The 18,843-nt window shown below is 36.8% G+C and overlaps 1 protein-coding gene across 1 annotated transcript; it reads left to right on the top strand.

The window, feature by feature from the left end:
* The first annotated feature begins 1,339 nt into the window (after nucleotides 1–1,339).
* Nucleotides 1,340–18,205, top strand: dusp10 (dual specificity phosphatase 10). The gene is made up of 4 exons (XM_088625510.1): nucleotides 1,340–1,648; nucleotides 2,963–3,807; nucleotides 11,603–11,971; nucleotides 13,946–18,205. Exons 2-4 carry the CDS (start codon nucleotides 3,009–3,011, stop codon nucleotides 14,209–14,211), a joined length of 1,434 nt encoding a protein of 477 aa, XP_088481636.1. The 5' UTR covers nucleotides 1,340–1,648; nucleotides 2,963–3,008; the 3' UTR covers nucleotides 14,212–18,205.
* Nucleotides 18,206–18,843: the final 638 nt, after the last annotated feature.

Below are 18,843 nucleotides of genomic sequence, written 5' to 3'. Positions count from 1 at the left end.
TGGTGATTTGGGTTTGAAGGTACTGTAGGGATGGGAATGTGAAAGGATCAAGAAGAATCAAGGATCAAGAGAAAATAAACAGGTTTGCTTGACCTTTTAGACCAAACTATTCCAACAGGACCAGCCAAAAACTTATTGGGTCATGTCCAGCCTAGGTCTGCCAGGTAACAGGTCTCCTATTGGAGGATGGGATGCCATAAATTAACCTAGGCTGCACATCTTTTGAAGAGTACCTTGGAGAAGACGGAGATATACCCAGGGAGATCATACAACCTGCATACAAGAGGTACTCTGGGCTAGAGTTGAAGCCAATTGTGCTGTGAGGATGCTACCCAGAATTTCATTCTACGTCTCTAAATTTCATTTGCACTTGCTCTGATCAACAGCAGTTAGGTAGTTATAAATAACTAGAACTGCCGCTGATTGGACAGTAACAACAAATAGACTGCATTATTATAAACTTATTAAAATATGTGCTTATATTCACATTAGGATTAGATTGCATTACGATACTGGTGAGACTTTCTATCTGAAACACGTGTCCTAGCAGCTGGAACATGCTCTCAACGGCTAGTTTGGCACTTTCACACTGCAAGTCCTGCCAGAACACAAGATTTACCACCAATGATATCTGCTCCTTTCCCTTTTTGAAGACTTCAGGGTCACTTTTACTGCACTCTGAAAAGTGTGCTTTATTGTTTGGAAGGACTGTAACCAAGGGGACAGAAGGGTCTGCTTCTGCGGTTAGACTCAGAACAGTGAATGCAAAAGTTCATTTTAGGATGGGGCTGACCTGGAAGGTGTAATGTGAATGTGCAGTGTTGCAGCACTCCGTTTCAAATCGCTTCTAACTTAATATTTACCTGTGCACGTCTGAAACGGTACAATAAAATACGATACAGTGCGTACGAAAACATTTTTCACATTACCCACTTAGACTTACGTTGTTTCACCAAATTGTAAAATAAAAAAAATATATTTTCCCCAACAAAACTCACTATCGATTCGTATTAGCCATGTTACTGTAGGAGAAAAGAACAACGGAAAACTAAACGTAGCCTGTGTAAGCATCAACACGGACCTCAGCTGGATTATTCCAGTTTGTTTGCTAAGATCCTCTTTTTCTTTTTACAATACGTCAAAATTTGCGGACAGTTTGTACAGGCTGACCGCACGTTCAACACACTTGTAATCATATATCCGCGCAGCATTTCGGCTCGTATGTAAATAGAGTGCAGCTGGCTAGCGCCGGCTCAGACCCTTTTGATTGGTTGCCAATGACATCACCCCTGTTCTCATACACGGAACCCGGAGCATTGTTCACTCAACTGTCCTCCACAAACTGTCTTTTTTTACACCCGTCTAACTCCACCCTTCCATTCTTGGGTTGGCTTTTCTTTTGCATTATTCTATATTTAATATTAATGAGGGTTCCTATTGGTTCTTACCCGTATCAATCGGAATAGAGCACTTTTGTAGGTTGGTTGACCCTCTTGTATATTACATTACGCGGAGCTAAGGCAGAAAGTAAAATGTTGCAGATGCACAGCAATGGGACAGGCTGCGTGAGGAATGCGACGCATTAGTTATAAATACAGTATAAACCAGCTGCACATAGACGTCTGGAGTCTACACAGTTTGCCATAATGTAAGTGAAACTTTTCGTTTTTTGAATATAATTTGTAGTAGTTTTGAAAATGTAGTTGTTATATAGGAGTGTTTTTTTGTGCTCTGTAGAATTATCGTTACTGGCCAGTATTAAACACTTTTACTTCCTTACATAAGAGGTGTAAGTGTAAAACATACCTTCTCTTTACGCAGTTTTATAAGCTTCGGCAGATAGTCTTTTGCCTGTAGGTTTTCATTGTAGTTCCTCTTTAATTGATATGATGACAGCTTTACCAAGAACGGAATCGATTTTAACCGCCATGTATAATATATGGTTGTGTAAAATGCACTTCATGTCTGGGTAAAAAGTTAGTATTCTCCATAACATTTCTAATTGATGAAAAGTAAACTTCATAGTTTATTGTGGTAGAGAATAGCTCAGGTATAGTATGCAAGTGTGCGTATTCTTTGCACGTCCACATGCATATTGCTAAATGTAATGCATGTTTTCAGTTTTCATGTAATTGTGTGTATTTCAAATTGCAAGATCTCTGTTATGTATCAGATGGACGTGATGTAGAGAAATTATGCACGCCTCATAAAAAAAGAAACGTTTAAATATACCTAAAATTTACATGTTGATGTTTTAATAGAAGCAGCGTGTTAAGGGACCGCAGTGTGTTGGCATCTTGTTTTGTTTCATCCAGGGTTATTTTAAAGGTGAAGGTAATTGAAGAACAAAGTGTGTTTTGTCAGGCTGTTGTTCACTGACGTTCTGCTTATTAAGTTGAACTCTGATCTGACCTTAATACGCTTTCCCTTTAGTAAATCTGCTAACATTAATAAATTGCCAGTTTTATTGAGTCTGATACTGAAACGGAATGCCACTTCGTATATTTAGCTGCTGAGGGATGCTATGAATTTAGAATCAGTCTCAATGCCTGGGTGTCTCCTTTTTTGGCTCTATGAGCAGGGCAGAATAATAAACACGATTCCTTTTATTTTTTAAATACATGCTGTACTGTGCAGCCTTACAAAAACAAATGAACTTGAACAGTATGTATACTAAACATGTATTAGAAACGTATTTGACATAATATATAATACATATACTTAGAACAAGTGTAGTCATTTTGACAGTTCTTAGTACCATAATGTGGAAATACTGTACCAGTAAAGAGAAAACAATGATGAATTGAAAAGAGGTGTGTGCTTGTGACACTAATAAATCCATATAACACAAATTGCATGTCCCATGTTCTAAAATTGGATTTTTAATCCCAAATTATGTCTGCCCAGTGTTGCAGGAAGAGATAAACACATAATTGCCACTGGCTTCTGTTATTGCTCCTAGATTGGATTCTTGAGTTCTTCATAGATTGCCAGCTTTCAGCCTCCCCATGCCTCCATCTCCTCTAGACGACAGAATTGTGGTGGCACTGCCAAGGCCAATCAGACCTCAGGAACTCAAACTTTGCCTGGACACTAGCTATCTGGATTCTGTCACCACCACCACCACCACCAGTAAAACAGTCATCAGCACAACTGTGGTGAAGATAAGGGCGACCAATCTTACTTATATGCCCTCATCCAACGGCTCTACGCGTTCGTTGTCGTGTGGATGCAGCAGCGCCAGCTGTTGCACGGTGACCACTTACGAGAAAGACAGCCAGACCCAGAGCCAAGTCAGTGTCAGTAGCCCCAACCTGAGCTCAGGAGTCTGTTTCTCTGGGCCCACCAACCAAATGGTCAACAACAATGAGGCACTAAGTGCACCAACTGGCATTGGAAGCCCAACATCTGGCTTGGGTAAACCCCTGTCCCCTGTCCGGGTCATCTACCCCAATGAGCTGGCTAAGAGGATGACCAGATGCCCCAAAGGCCACCAGGGAAGCCCAGGTACAGTCATCATCGACTGCCGGCCATTCATGGAGTACAATAAGAGTCACATTCAAGGGGCAGTGCATATCAACTGCTCGGACAAAATCAGCCGACGGAGGCTTCAGCAAGGAAAGATCACTGTGTTGGACCTGATCTCTTGTAGAGAAGGCAAGGACTCCTTCAAAAGGATTTTTTCTAAAGAGATTGTGGTTTACGATGAGAATACCAATGAACCAAGCAGGGTGATGCCATCGCAGCCTTTACATGTAGTCCTGGAATCATTGAAGAGAGAAGGAAAAGACCCCCTGGTTTTGAAAGGTATGCACTTTTTTAGGGTGGTTAAAAGCACTTTAAACTTGAACAGTCATGGCACATTAATGACCAAAAAGCTTATTTACCGGAGGTATACAAGTTGATTTGTGTGAAGTCAGTGTAAAGGAAAGGGTAGACCTCTATGTTTTATTTGCAGTTCTGATAAAGAGATAAACTACATTTCAGAAACTGTAGTTACAGCATTTTGTAGGAGCAGCATACCGTATAACAGGCATTGGGAGTGGGGTGGGTGTTACAAGCACTTCTTAAGTGGAGATGTAGTGATTTTTCAATAAAAGGTAAGTTATATTCCAACCATAAAATGGCAAATTTCTCTTCATTTCTCAGTATACAGCAGCATTTTTATAGACTCTTCTGCCATTTGAAATATGCAATTATGGTGGACTTCAAAATGTTTAAGTCCCTTCTTTACACATCTAAAATATTGTGCAGTAGTTCAGAGCAAGGGGGTGCTTAGTATTTTAGTATTTTTAAAACATTTCAGTTTATACAGTGGTTACAGCATTGAAGTTTTAAAACTGTGAAACTGTCTGTTTTGAATGCAAATACAAATTGAATGCAGTTTATGATTTGAATTAAGTTTGAAAATCCATATTTCAGAACCATGTGATTGTGCAGTGTTTTCAGTAGGATGATAAATCAAAGATAAACTTTTCAAAACATTGACCATATACAGGGGTCAGCTGGAGATACAGTATGACATTTCAATGCTTCGGTGTGCTGGGGAAATTTAGTTGCCAAGAAAACAGCCTTTTGAACTGGCAAGGGGAATCCAGTTACAGTATATATTATCCAGTATAAATGGATTTATGATTGTACATGGTGAAAGGCTTCCTTTCCATTTGCAATTTCAATGTTTTAACATCAAATTTATAATCGCTGCATGTAAGATTGCTCTATACTTTATAACTACTTCATAAAATGGTGTGGTAATTGCACATACTGTAGAATGGATATCATTTAAATGAAAAGCCACTTAATGTGTGAATTTGGTTTTTAAGTTTTGATAACATGTTGAAGTGAAGGTTAATATCTCTCTTTTTTCTGTTAGAAAAAAATCTAATTTGGTTGCTTTAGAATGGAAGTGTACTTGTAGCATAAAGTCTTTAAGAGGACCAGGAAGGAAAGTGCTTACATGCTTATATTTAGCTTGCTCTGGCTGTTTGGCAATACAGACTGGTGTAATTTACTGCTCTGTCCATTGCCTGGTTTGTGTTTGTAAACAGTGAGTTCTATCTTTGAAGCCTTCCTTGCTGCATCTGGTTAAGTGCCATTTTCTCCATCTTTGGTACTGAACTGCAAGCACACTGCTGCTGTTTCTGTGGTGCAGTATCACGTTGGGAGAATATGATCAGAGCATTTTAGGCCTTGGCACTGGTCTTAAATTACTGCCTTAATTTCCAGTTCCTTTAATGGAAGGGCAATCTGAGATTGATACTGTCTGAATTCAAAGGTGAGAAGAGGCAAATGGCACGTCTGATTAATCTTTTCACCAGAAATTTAGTGGAAATCTCATCCAAGCAACATTAACATAAAAAAATGATGGCTTACATGTGTGAGGCTATCAGTTTTTTTATCTAATATAAGGAATATCCTCATATAAAGATGTGAAAATCTGTTGGGATCACTGGCAGAGATGTATTTGTGTAATTTATTTGACAAAGATGTGGTTTTAATTGATGGAACTTTTTATAGAGTTAAAAGTAAAAATAAATAGTTGTTAAAGTTTCAAAATACAAATAAATTAACCTGCTCTTCTGCAAAATGTCTGGGACATTGTGCACATTTCACTGATATTTGCTGAAATAAACCATTGCATCATTTATGACTAGAGTAGAGTGAACTGCAGCTTGAATAATGAAACCAGGAAAACAGTGTTGAATATGTAAGACTAAAAACCAAACCTGTACCAGAGACAGCCTGCAATATTTATCAATATTATATAAATTGTAATTTATATACTGTATACTCTAACATGTATAATAACAGAATTTTAATAAAATCTAGGATTATGCATTTTTTAAATGCTAGCAAATTGATCCATGTAAGCAGGCTGCTTTATAACTCTTCATAGCCTTGTCGGCCCTATATCCAATGTATTATTATTAGACATGATTTAAGTAAGGCATTTAAATGATGCCAGAATTTCAGAGTTCTTGGTGTAACAACACATACTGTATTAGTGACAGTGTTCCTTTGAATCCTGCTTGGCTGCATAATTTCAAGAACTAATTTTTACAAATTAGTAGCAGATATTTTTAACTTTTTTAAGTCACTCAGATAAAATGACAATTTCCAGAAAGTAAATAAACATTTCAGTCATTTTAGTTGGAAAAAAAAATCATGCTATCCTTGCGGTAGTCACAAAATGAAACAAAACAAACGGTATTGCCCTTAAAACCATTAAAACTAAAGTTAATTACCCTGACATTTCCTAAAGGGCCTTTCATTTGGAAGTTAGTCAAATTAGTGTACATTTTTCAGAAACTGAACAACGCTGTACTTGTGTGAAACTTCTACTCTAGAGAAATGATAATATGATGTAATCCTGAGTATAATTTGCAACTGATTTGCAAATCAAAAGTGATTATGCATAAAGGGGTAAAATGAATAGTGAGAAAATGTGAATGTTTTAAAGGTGTTATTTACTGGAAGTTCAGGAGGAGCTCAAGGCGTAATGTCGTTCTTTCACCCCCAGAAGTATAAATGCTTCCTGCACACATCTTTTCTAGCTCTTCTCCCTCCACACCAACTTCACCGCTGCAGCATCCTCCCTGGCTCATTCCTCAGCAGTGAGGGGGATGGTGACAGCCCTGGTCTTCAGCCAGCACTGTCATTTCCTTAGCCAGGTCAAGTATCTCTACAGTATGAACAACACAATACTTTTATATTTGTCAGCTCTTTGAGTCGTTACTAGAATTTGACCCAACTATTGAAAACGTACTTTCGGAATTTTTGCTGGGCTGTATTGAACAGTTGAAAATGGGATTATAATCTGGAAAAAAAAGACTGTGAAATTCTCCTTGTTAGCCAAACTGAAAGTAACGTGAGTTAAGATCAGTTAATTTTTGAATGAATGCCTTGTCAGAGTGATAAACTGTATACAGTGATTTAGACATAGGAATGTGGGTGAATTCCTAAGAACCTGTTTGTGTCAATGGTTGTTGCAGATGTGGGTGCATTTTACTATTGATGATCTTTAGTCAGCTGTGGAGATAAATTTCAAACATTTACTATATATGCATGTGGTTGAATGTTTTCTAGAAGAGATTGAAAGTTTTAATCTTTCTGCCTTTGTTGAGTGGCACATCTGCCCTGTGACATCAACTTGAACTGGGGTGTGTGACAATGAAGTGTTGTTCTGGTGAAAGGTATCGTCTGACGCCAGGCGGTATTCATCTTTGTGGACTCTCCATTCACAAGACCTCCTGCAGCTGCCAGAATGGGACAAACCACCTTTCTCTTGGGCACAGTTTTCTTGTGCTCACTTGACCGGCATTTTGATAGGTGTTGAATTGTATCATTCAGTGTTTCAGAGCACTTTTGCCTTTTTCTTCCACATTATCTCTGTAAACATACTCGTGTTCATACAAAATTTGCTGTTCTGCCTACACATATTGTATATGAACATTAGGAGTTAGAAAGGTGCCTGGAAGTCTTTGATAAAGCATATCTCTGACAGTATTTTCATCTGTGGCTTGGAGCTTGTAGAGTCTTGCATTTAGTATTTGCTGTCTTTGTCAAAGCCTTATAGGTCATTCGTTGTGGCAGGGTGATGTATAGATAGCACTCTAAATATTGCTTCCATCAGCTGTACTCTAACCTACTATACAATCACCACAAGGAGAGGGGAAATAAATATATATATATAAGAGGTTGCAAAGTATCTAACTGGGAAAATAATAATAGAATGAAGAGCGGGTTGCAATGTTGAAAAATAGTTTGTGTATACTAAACAAAATAAATGTTTTTGGACTACATAGTAGTGGAAGAGGTTCTTGAAATTTTCTTTATTGTGACTTTGTGTTGTTCCCTGTTAATAATTATCTGCTTTTTCTAGATTGAAGAGTATTTGGGCATCACTTTTTAAAGTAGCTCAATTGATTTCTTCAGGGGTTTGTTTCTGTTATTGTGTTTTGTGTACAGTTTATGTATGTATTTAGCATTTTTGATTGAAATACCATCTAACCTGCAGAAATGAGAACAGATACCAGAGTATAGAATCTATATTATTTTATGCTGGGCATATTGTTACATTTACAGTATATACCTTTTATTTCTTGGGTCATGTCTGGGTTTTTTAACCCTTGACTATCCATGTTGGAAGCTATATCTATGGCTTTTATTAATACCCATTTTGCAGTAATGCATGAGAGCGTGTTCGAGAACTTGGTAAAATTAGTTTTGCTGTTCAATCTCAGTGTTCAGGATTTTATTCCAATTTACATTTTTAATCTACATTAATTCCTATTTTTACCTCATTCATCTGATTTTTTAAAACCTTATTTGGTATAACTAGTTCAGGGTAATTTGCGAAATGTGGTTCTGAATGTCTCATTGATATATCCAAGCTAATTACGCATAAATGAGCCCTAGAATGTGGTTAAATGTTACCCTGCATTGCACAGTCTACACCACTTTACTTGCCTTGGTCTTTCAGTTACTTTGTTTATGTTATCCCACAGAAGCCTACATAGTTTAAAGTCGTGAGACTGCAAAACATTTTGCTCTAAAAAAAAGCAGGGAGGTGAATTACTTTCAGTCTTTCATCTTTGTGGATAGAAAACATAGAATTTGATCTGTTTGGTGATACTGTTTTTTTGTTCTTTTCACTGTACATCTTTGTTCATGTTTCCACAAATTGCAGGCACAATGCATGGCTATTTTCAGTTGAAGTGATCAGTCATGTTTGGGTGTAAACAGTAATTCAGAAGGAAAGGGAAAATATCAATGAGAATGGTGGAAGACCATGGGACAGTCACCTCTATTTCTTACAAAAAAAACATGTTTTTATTTGTAGTACTTTGCAATGTCTATGTTGGACATTTTTCTTCATCGAATGATCCCTTATTATACTGTAGATAGTTGCAGTGACCTTAGATTAGGAGAGAGGAAAAGTACCCACTAAAATTGGACTATTGTTGCTTTTGGCTAAAATATCCAGAATGACAGAAGCAAACACTTAACACATTCAATAGTGTGATAATCTACAGACTGTCACAGGAAGTGGATGATTAAAAGTGAAAGTAACACTGAAAACCTGCCAAGTAGAACGGGGTACTTTCCTAAGTAAACTCATTTGTAATGAACAAAGGGAAAAGCCTAACAGGTGCTTTTTCTGTGACAGCTTTGGAGTATTTTGGGAAATGGCACCTATTCTAAGTAATTATTGTTTGTCATTTGATGCATTTACACAGCATATGTGGAAATATACAAAGATAAAAGTACAATGGAGTTCTGAGGTGATATCAGAAAGTGGACTGATTAAAAAAAAATGTATTCCCAAGTCTCTCACCAAAAACAAGCGCTAAAATCATCACTTTTAATAATCACCTGTTTATATTAACCAATGTGTTTTGATAATTCATACAAATAAAATCATTTTGAAATAAGATTAAAAATCTGCTAGAAAGTTATATTTAAGATAGAAATGTAATTGTATTTATAAACAGAGCCATTATATTGATAGGATTAATACTTTCTAGCCCCTCAGAGGAGTGAAGTTTGCTAGGTTGTACTGTAATACACAATGGCAATGGGCACAAGGTGGGGTTTGCCCTGGAATGGACACCAGTCCATCACAGTGTAGATGGACTCAAATACAAACACTCACACACTCACATCAGAGCCAGTTTTCCTATCAGTTAGCCTACCATTATGTTTTTGGACTGGTAGGTTTAAACTGTAATCACTGTCACCGTTTTCATATTGTGTAGCTATACTGTGCATACTGTACAGTACATCATTGAGTTAACATGGAAAGCTGTGCACCTGAAAGAAAAGCACCATCACACCATCATAAGGCATGGGGAGAACATACAAATACCATGCAGATAGTACCTCAGGTCAGTAATTGAACCCAGGGCCACAGCCCTGCGAGGAAGCTACGCCAACCACTGTGTTATTGTGCTGCCTGTAATACAACATATTCATACTGTTTGAGTAAAATAATTCTTCTTGGGGTATTCTTAGTTAAGCCTGAAATTTGAAAGATATGCTGTATTCTTTTAGATATTTAGAATAATTATTTTACAAAGAATTTTTATTTGTATTTATGTGTACATTGTACAGAATGTTAAAAAGTCTTATTTGTAAAAAGTGAACCATATTAATGAGTTGGTATTTCCCATATAGACCAAATTTTGTTTGCTGTGTGTTTACTTCTGCTTTTCTTTTTAATTCAAACACAGATCCATTGAGGAAAAGGAACAGGAATAAAAGTAGCTACTGACAAAGTAGCTCATTTGATTATGTGCTGAAAGGTGTTTTTCAAATGGTTTATGGCTTGTTCAAAGTACACTACACCTCCCTTAGCAGATATGAGCTCCCCACCTGCCTTGTTGCCACGACAATTTGTTGGGGGCACACAATGACATCACTTAGTATGACATCAGCTCTGTAATCTAGACAATGCATGAACAGCTACTTTGTTTTATGGTGCTCCAGTACAACTGTGCACTCATGGGGAGGGGGTGGGGGAGAAGGCTGGTGATGTAATGCTGACAGGTGCTTAAAAGCCCTTATTTGACTAACTGAAAAAAAGTGACAATATCTACTTTGCAAGCAGTATGCAAATATTATGTATATTATGAGGAAGAGCTAGATAAAACTACTTTGAAACTTACAGAGAAATGTTTGCATTGGAAGTAGTTAATGCTGTGAGTTCTCATAGAAAGCTCTGTAATAAAGGCATAGTGTAAACTACAGGTAGATTGGTATCAAGTGAAAGTAAAAAGATAAAACATCACATTAATAGTTCAGTGTTTAAATAATACAGTAGAAGTTTAGTATTACGGATAGTAAAGAAAGATGGAATATTAACTAAATCGATCTGCCATCAACTCCAAATACATCTCCTTAAAATGGAAGAAAAAAGCTTCTAGTTTTGGATGCAGTCTTCACACATTATTCAAGCATAGTATGTGCTTGAATTACATTTCTTTTAACTAAATGTGCCCAATGTACAGCCATGAATTGGTGTTTGAGTGCTACTGCTGACTAATCAGTTAATTGCAGTAAACATATAATATTGTGTATGTGAGAAACATAAAGTAAGTGTAGTATGAAAAGAAACAAACTAACATACACTACCCGAGTTCTAGCCAGAAGTGCTTTTAGCATCTACGCCATCCATCTGTTACTGTATGTCTTATACTGTTACTTAGCTCGAACACTGGGAAATATGACAACTGGGTAAGAAACACCTGTAGTGAGGTTTGCATGGGGAAATTGTACAGTTAATATTTTTTTGTACGTCTTCATAGTTTGGCTTATACATGTCTCAAAAAAGCATCTCTTTTGTTTAACTCATTACTAGCACAACATTTCCAAAATGGTCTTCTTAAACCCTAGTTTCAGTTCGTGTCCCCCCCCCACCCCCCCATGTTGTTCCATTTCACAGCTCACGCGAAGCTACATTTAGAATCTGAGTATATCAAGAATCGATTTGTCTGTTATTTCATTCGTTTTCCTCTGGACAGTTTTCCTGCTAGGAATTTCCATCCTATTTGCCAGCTAACCCGCAAAGGAGCAGAAAAGTGATGTCTGGTTTGTCCTGCAGGTGGGCTCAGCAGTTTCAGGCAGAACCACGAGAACCTGTGTGACAACTCCCTGCAGCTGCACGAGCGCCTGGACGCCGGTGGGGCCTCGGCTGTGTCGGGAGGAATACCCCACTCGCTGCCTTCCACCCCCGACATCGAGAATGCGGAGCTCACCCCCATCCTTCCCTTCCTCTACCTGGGGAATGAGCATGACGCTCAGGACCTGGAGAAGATGCAGAGGCTGAACATCGGCTACATCATCAATGTCACCACTCACCTGCCTCTCTACCACTATGAGAAAGGTCTCTTCAACTACAAGCGGCTGCCCGCCACTGACAGCAACAAGCAGAACCTCAGGCAGTACTTTGAAGAGGCGTTTGAATTCATCGGTGCGTAAGGATCTTTTTCATCCTGATAATAATGTATCTTGGGTGGAACTGGCCAAAATACTCATTCATTTGTCCATTTTACAGTTCTATGTTTTTTTTACATTAACAGGAGTAGGTATAAGAGGTGTGAGATAACACATTGCCTTATTCTCTCATAAAAGGCTTTAATAAAATGTACCTGTATAGCTCTATTTTCTCTATTTTGGATTTTTATATAGTCATATTCATGAATTGAAACTGCTCTGTACACACTGCAGTCAAATTGCCTTACTGTATATTCCCATAGTCTTTATATACAGTATACTGTATAAATTTGATTGACCCAAATTATGCATTCATATACTTCTTGGTGTTTTAAAAGTAATAATCAAGGCTTTTTATGCTGTTTTGTTGGCTTGCTGCTTCTCCTGTTCTGTCAAGGTTCTAGTCCTGCAGCTGTAGAGCTCTAGGGTGGGGTGTGTCTTGTATGAAGTCTAATATTCTACACCTCACATCCTACAAGTGCTTCCTGTTGAGATAGAATATTAGTGGGTTACTCCTTAAAATAACCATTTCCCATTTCAGAGGAGCAGAAACATATTTTATGTCTGAATGCTTTTAGAAAATTAGTGTCAGATAATATTTTACAGCATTAAATGCAGACAATGATGGTTGCTCTGTATTAATGACAAATGTCAGTTGCATTTCCCTTATTATTTGAAAAGATGATGAGATTAATAATATACACTGTGGTTTTGTTTTACCATTCTTGAAATACAGAGTGAAGTACTGCAGGGGTTGAGTGAGAATAAGATCTGCAGATTTAATTTTGAAAGACTAGGCTATGTTAAAAATATCACAATATGACAGTCATTATTTAGTTGTAATTCAAAATATACTAATTTATGAGTCTGCATGACAGTATTTTCCATTAATCTTAACTTGAGATCCTCCCTGGAAAATACAAATTGTTGCTTGAGCTGAGTGAAATATTAATTTAATGGAGGAAAATATTTGATTTTCTTTTGTACTGTTCTCAGAATATACAGAAGACTCAAAGTGTCTAGTGTATCTAAGTCTGTATCAGAGTCTGTTGGTATTTTGATCTGTCACAACAATATCATATAGGTGAAAGCTACTAATTATGCAAATTGTTACAGAAAACCATGACAAAGAAAATAATTATATTTCTTTCCCTTTTTCTCTTAAAGATTTGGGATTTAAAGAATCTTTTAAATTATATGCCAGTTACATAATGTATTTTAGATATAAAATACCTGTGATTAAGCCCCTCAATTTCATATTTCAAATGGTAAATAATAAATATAAACAGTATGGTATAATTTACAATGTAGTGTTAGTAGACCTTTATTGTAAATATTTTGAGCCATAATATACACGTTCCTTTTCCCAAACCATTAGATTGATATTATTGTGATGCAGTAAACATTTTGTTTAAAAATGCAGTGTATTGGTCAATGTGATATGGAGTGGAGTTTTTTAATACATATCTCAGTTATACAGATTAGATCGTTTTTCCTGCGTTTCATGGATCAATCTTTTCCTTCAGGCACTCCAGAAGCATGCATCTTGTTTTAGTAGATGGGATGAACTGGTTTTTTAATGTGGAATAATAGTCTACTGTCTAAGAGAAAAAATATGTAAGCGAGTGTGAGAGAGTCCTACAGGATATTGTAGAACCGGTTCCCGTCCAGGGATAGTTATGGCAAACACACTGTACTAAAAGTAACTCTTGTATTTCCTGCCTAGGGTTACTGATAGTGAATTTACTATGCCTTCTATATACAGTATATGAATCACAAAAAATGGCCTTTTCTTTATCTGCTTATCTTGGACAATTACCGCAACAAGTTGATAGAGTATGTTTTTTTTTTCTATTTTTAATTTTATTGGTTTTAATAAACCATTTCTTAAGTTTTGTTTTTCTCTTAATGGAATTTAATAGTCCATCTTCTCCTTTTTCTTATTTTCCAGAGGAAGCACACCAGAGCAGAAAGGGGCTCCTCATTCACTGCCAAGCTGGTGTTTCCCGATCAGCCACCATTGTAATAGCGTACTTGATGAAGCACACACGGATGACTATGACGGATGCATACAAGTTTGTTAAGACAAGGAGACCAATTATATCTCCAAATCTCAACTTCATGGGACAGCTGTTGGAGTTTGAAGAAGATCTCAACAATGGTGTTACTCCCAGAATCCTTACGCCAAAGCTGATAGGAGTAGAGACAATTGTCTAAATGAGGGGGTGGTCATTTCCAGTTGGCATACTAAGTCTGTGGCAGGAATATGCTGCAGGATCTCTTGTCGGCACTTTCAGGGCACTTTGAACTTTGGTGCTTCAGAGAGAGGTTTCAAAAACTTCAAGGACAGAGATTGGATAAATGGCAGTGGCTCTTTCGATTAAAGGGAAATGGGTTTGTAGTTGGTAGGAAATGTATCCTACTATTGTTTTGAACTGTCCAATAACTGGGAATACAAATGACACTGTAGAGAACAAGTTGTCCTGAGTGTGGCTGTCTGTGCAGGTTCATAGACAGAAGAATATGCAAACCTAGATACTCACGTTTCTTCATTTCAGCAGTGAGGCTGCCCTGTGTTTCCTTACTGCATCCTATGGCCACAAATTTGTGTGGGCACAACAAAGAAGGCAAATCTATGTGATTGAACACGCAGTGTATGAGAGACTTCTTTATTTGCTGTGTTTATGCTATTGTCCTATTTTCTATGGGGTTCAGACACTTTGGGGAACAGACCATTACTTGCCCTCTGTGGCTTACTGTGCAATAATTGTAGAGTGGAGCTGAAGTTAAATTGTAAATAGAGTGGTAACCCTTCCAGCTCAGTGGTAATTTAAAACAAGTAACGAAAAATCATTTTTTGTTGGTTTTGTTTTAATTCTGAATACAGTGCCATAAAACTGGTGCAAATGTATTTCAGAATGTAAGAAAAAATGCCACAGCGTATTAGTGTGTTACTGTTGTCTGTGTATAATTTCCTTTTGTTTATTCTATAAAAAACATGAAACCATTCAAATTTGTCTGTGTATTTCAGTAATTTCACAAATTAAGTCTTCTTCATATACATGATCATTGAAACCTGTGCTCAATGTTTGATTCCTTTTCATGCATTTGTCAGTGCAGTGTGTGCTAGCAGTATTGTCAGATTGTGTCTGAATTATAGAAGTGTGCCCATTAAAGATCATGCATGTCTCTTCCAAATATCTTTAAAAAAGTTGGATTATAGCTGGATTACCAGAACAATCACCAAATGTTGAAATCAAGCCCTTAACTTGTAAAGAAAGATACATTAGAAGTAAAGGCTGTAGTCTCTAGTTCATCTGTCCATAGTGGATTTTATGTTATGCTTTCTAGTTCTTATTTTGTCCTTTATTTTTATTTTTCTAGTACTTCAAATCTCTTTTCCAGAGCTGTTCCTTTGATTGTATTAGATCTGCAATAATTAATTTGAGATACTTCAACTGTTAGGAGGCTTTGAGTGCACCCCTGCATGTGTGATTGTCTTAATTTTGGACAAGTGTGGTAATTTATGACACCTGTATTCTATTTTTAATATGTAAAGATAAAGCAGCAATGCAGGCCTTTAGGAAATCTTACTTTGTGGTTGACAGCTTGTTGCAGCACACAGAAATATTACTTTTCTGAGAATAATATTCCCTAGGTATAATGCAGTTTTATTATATTAATTCATTTATAGGGTATGCAGCCTTTTTTCGGTTGCAATGGTAAATTGTTCTATTTGTACAACAGTGGTGTACAGAATGTCTGGAGACTATTATAGCTTACTGAGGAACACATTCTATTGCTTTGACCCCACTTCTTGGGTGCATTAAGACCCCTTGAAACACCTGATGGTGCCAAATCTACTTGAAAATCCTTTGTAGCTGAAATGAGTAAGGGAAATCTCTACTCTAGTAATTTCCAGAGAAATAACATGAAGGTTATTTTAAATCCATAAGATGCAAGACAGTTTTAATTCTACATGTTGAAAATTGGAATAAAGTTGTAATAGTTGCACTTCAGAACATTTTAACTTGGAAAATCATCACTACGCACAGAGTGACGTAAATAACTGATAACAGTTTCATCCTGTGGATAAACCCACTGACAAGCAACTGTGATACAGTAGATGTGAAATTCGAAGTGAGCTTTTCTACTTAAACTAAGATGGAAAATAATGTTATAAAGGATAATCTTTGCTTCAAACCATTTAAAATTACATAAACTAATGGCCTCAATTTCAAAGGAATTATTAATATCACAGAATCAGCACCCTGATATTTAGAAGTTATTCTTTTAATGATATTGACTAAACATGGGTTGCTATTTGTCCATATAATGCACATGATTTGCAGCTGAATAGCTCATTATTTTAAAGAGCTTTAAATTGAAGTCATAAAAGGAAAAAAGGGTATAACCTTAGCCAACTAGTTAGTTTATATATTCTATCCTGTAAAAATTAAGGTCACTTAAAATGTAAAAGATAATTTATTTGGAAATTAAATATATGCTATGGATAGACTGAGAATTCTGTACATTTACTGTTGCATGTTTCTTGAAGACTATTTAAATGTTTAAAATTAAAGGGTCGCCAGAGTATAAGGAAACAGTCATACTTTGATGAATAATTTAGTTTTTAAATGAGAATCAGTGGAAAAGCAAATGGACTTGCAGAGAAACTGCCCCCCAGCACACACATGACTCTAGGAAAAGAAGAGGACTACTGTACATTCTTGCTCAGAAAAAGAATGGGATTGTACTGTACATTCTGGCTCAGAAAAAGAAGGGGATCGTAGTCACCTGAGCCAGAATATACTGTACTGCTGTTTAATACAGTGGATGCTCTCAGTCAAATGTAAGAACTTCTTGCACGAAGCTTCATCATTGTTTTCTCAGGGTGTTGTTCATGAGGATGTGTTGATGTGATTCAACATGTCTTTCAAAAGCACACCAGCAGTGCGTAGTATGGTTAACACCAAGGCAGCTTTGCAGATCCATCCATCCTGGTGTTTTCCTGTTCTCTCAGAAGCCTGCCTGGTGTTTAGGGAGCTAGGAAGGAAGAATTAGGAAATTAAGAATGATATAAAACAGGACTTGGCAGTTGTGACCGTCAAAGGATGGGTAGAATGAAATCCTTTGGTGTATGTGTAAACAGTTACTCGCTCTCTGCGAACGACATGGAGATAAGCGTAATGATCCCTTCACATACTGTAGCTGAACTGCCATGACTGCTGCATTCCCTTTTCGAGAACAGAATTGGAAAATGAACAGGTGCTTTCCATTCATAATCCACATCATGTATCACTTGGCCATCTGAAATGTGATTTATTACTGAAGAGAACAAAGCTCTTCCCCTGCTCTGAGGACCCTGTTTGATAGACCCTTGTTTTGCTGGCTACAAGGAGACAGACTGGTTGTTGAGTGTGGATTCTGTGTTCATGTACTGATCACTAATTGTATACACTGACAAAGAACTTCAGTGGAAGTTATGAGGTTCTGACAGAGCTCTGCACCAGTCACCTGTTGGGTTTTCATGCTATAAGGATTATACCTCTCATTCATTATAGTGGCTGGCTGTAGATGACTTTGTTTCCAGCCTCTTGGGGATGATCCTAAAGTCTTTAGATCACACTTAGTTGACTCTAAATTTACACTAACCAAACTTATCGTTTGACAGATGGGCATGTATTAATTCTTTGATAATAATTAATAATTTCTGAAAGAGACATTTTCTCACCATGATACCTTTACAGCATGAAAACAACCCACAGATAAAGTGGATTAGGTGTAGATGAGATTCTTTATTGTTCTTATGGTGTGAATCCCATCCTCAGATCACAGAGACTACTTTACCATGTTGACCCTTTAATTTTCGTGTGGGTGGTGTGTATGATATGCTTATTTGTTATTAAGATGATTTTTTAAAGAAATTGTTTAACTTTCTATGCATACTACATCTATATTTTTGCTCTGGCATACAAACATCAGGATTTATTTTCACTAAGGTGCTATTATATTGGAGGCCTTTCACACCTTTTGCATGAAGTAAGTACTCTATATTTTTTCAAGAGATGTATTTATTCCAAAAACTCTGTTAAGGGATAAGTACACTTACAGTAATTTTGTAGTTCTTGACCTTAAACATACTTTGTCAAACTTGAAATAAACAGATGGAAAAAGGCACAATATTAAACTATGGTATTATCTTGTTCAATGTGTGTTCAGTTCTTCTTGGGTGTGTTTTTCATTGAGTGTAATAAAAGTAGTATTTTCCTTTTAAAAGTATTATGTGCAAAAGATAGAATTTGAGTTATGTTCAGTTAGAGCCAATATCAGCGAACATCTCAGAGCCTAAAGCACAAGATTAAGAATCTACACAATGGGAGACTATGTAATAGGAATATCTAAGATGAAAGAAGAGCTGAAAGTTATTTTAACGTTAACTTCCTGGACCAAAAATACCACTCAGTGACAGTTTGGAAATCCCCTTTTTTCTCTTGCTGTAAAACTGTAAAGTGAAGCATGAAATGGTGACATCTGCAGTAGAGGAAACTGAAGAGTAAGGAATAATGTACGGGGCTAATAATAAGGTTGAAGGGGCAGTATTTTTAAGTTCACAAAACACGAAAAAATGGTGAATTGCACCTGTTGTATGAGCTCTGATTTCCCTTTGTCTCAATGTAAGGCCTCTTTTCTAGTTAAAAATATCAACCAGTCAGTTGTTAAATGCAAATTATACCCTGTTATGAGGAAGAGAATCAAGCTGACTGGAAATTTAACTAAAATATGAGATAAATCTCTTGTCTGTGTTCAATGGATCTCAAGTGTTTGTTATATATGTTTAATAGATAA

Source organism: Lepisosteus platostomus, chromosome 3 (genome assembly GCF_059453375.1).
Source record: "Lepisosteus platostomus isolate fLepPlt1 chromosome 3, fLepPlt1.hap1, whole genome shotgun sequence".
Lineage (NCBI taxonomy): Eukaryota > Metazoa > Chordata > Actinopteri > Semionotiformes > Lepisosteidae > Lepisosteus > Lepisosteus platostomus.
Note: the sequence above shows the minus strand (reverse complement) of the source record. Positions and strands in the feature narration are given on the sequence as shown.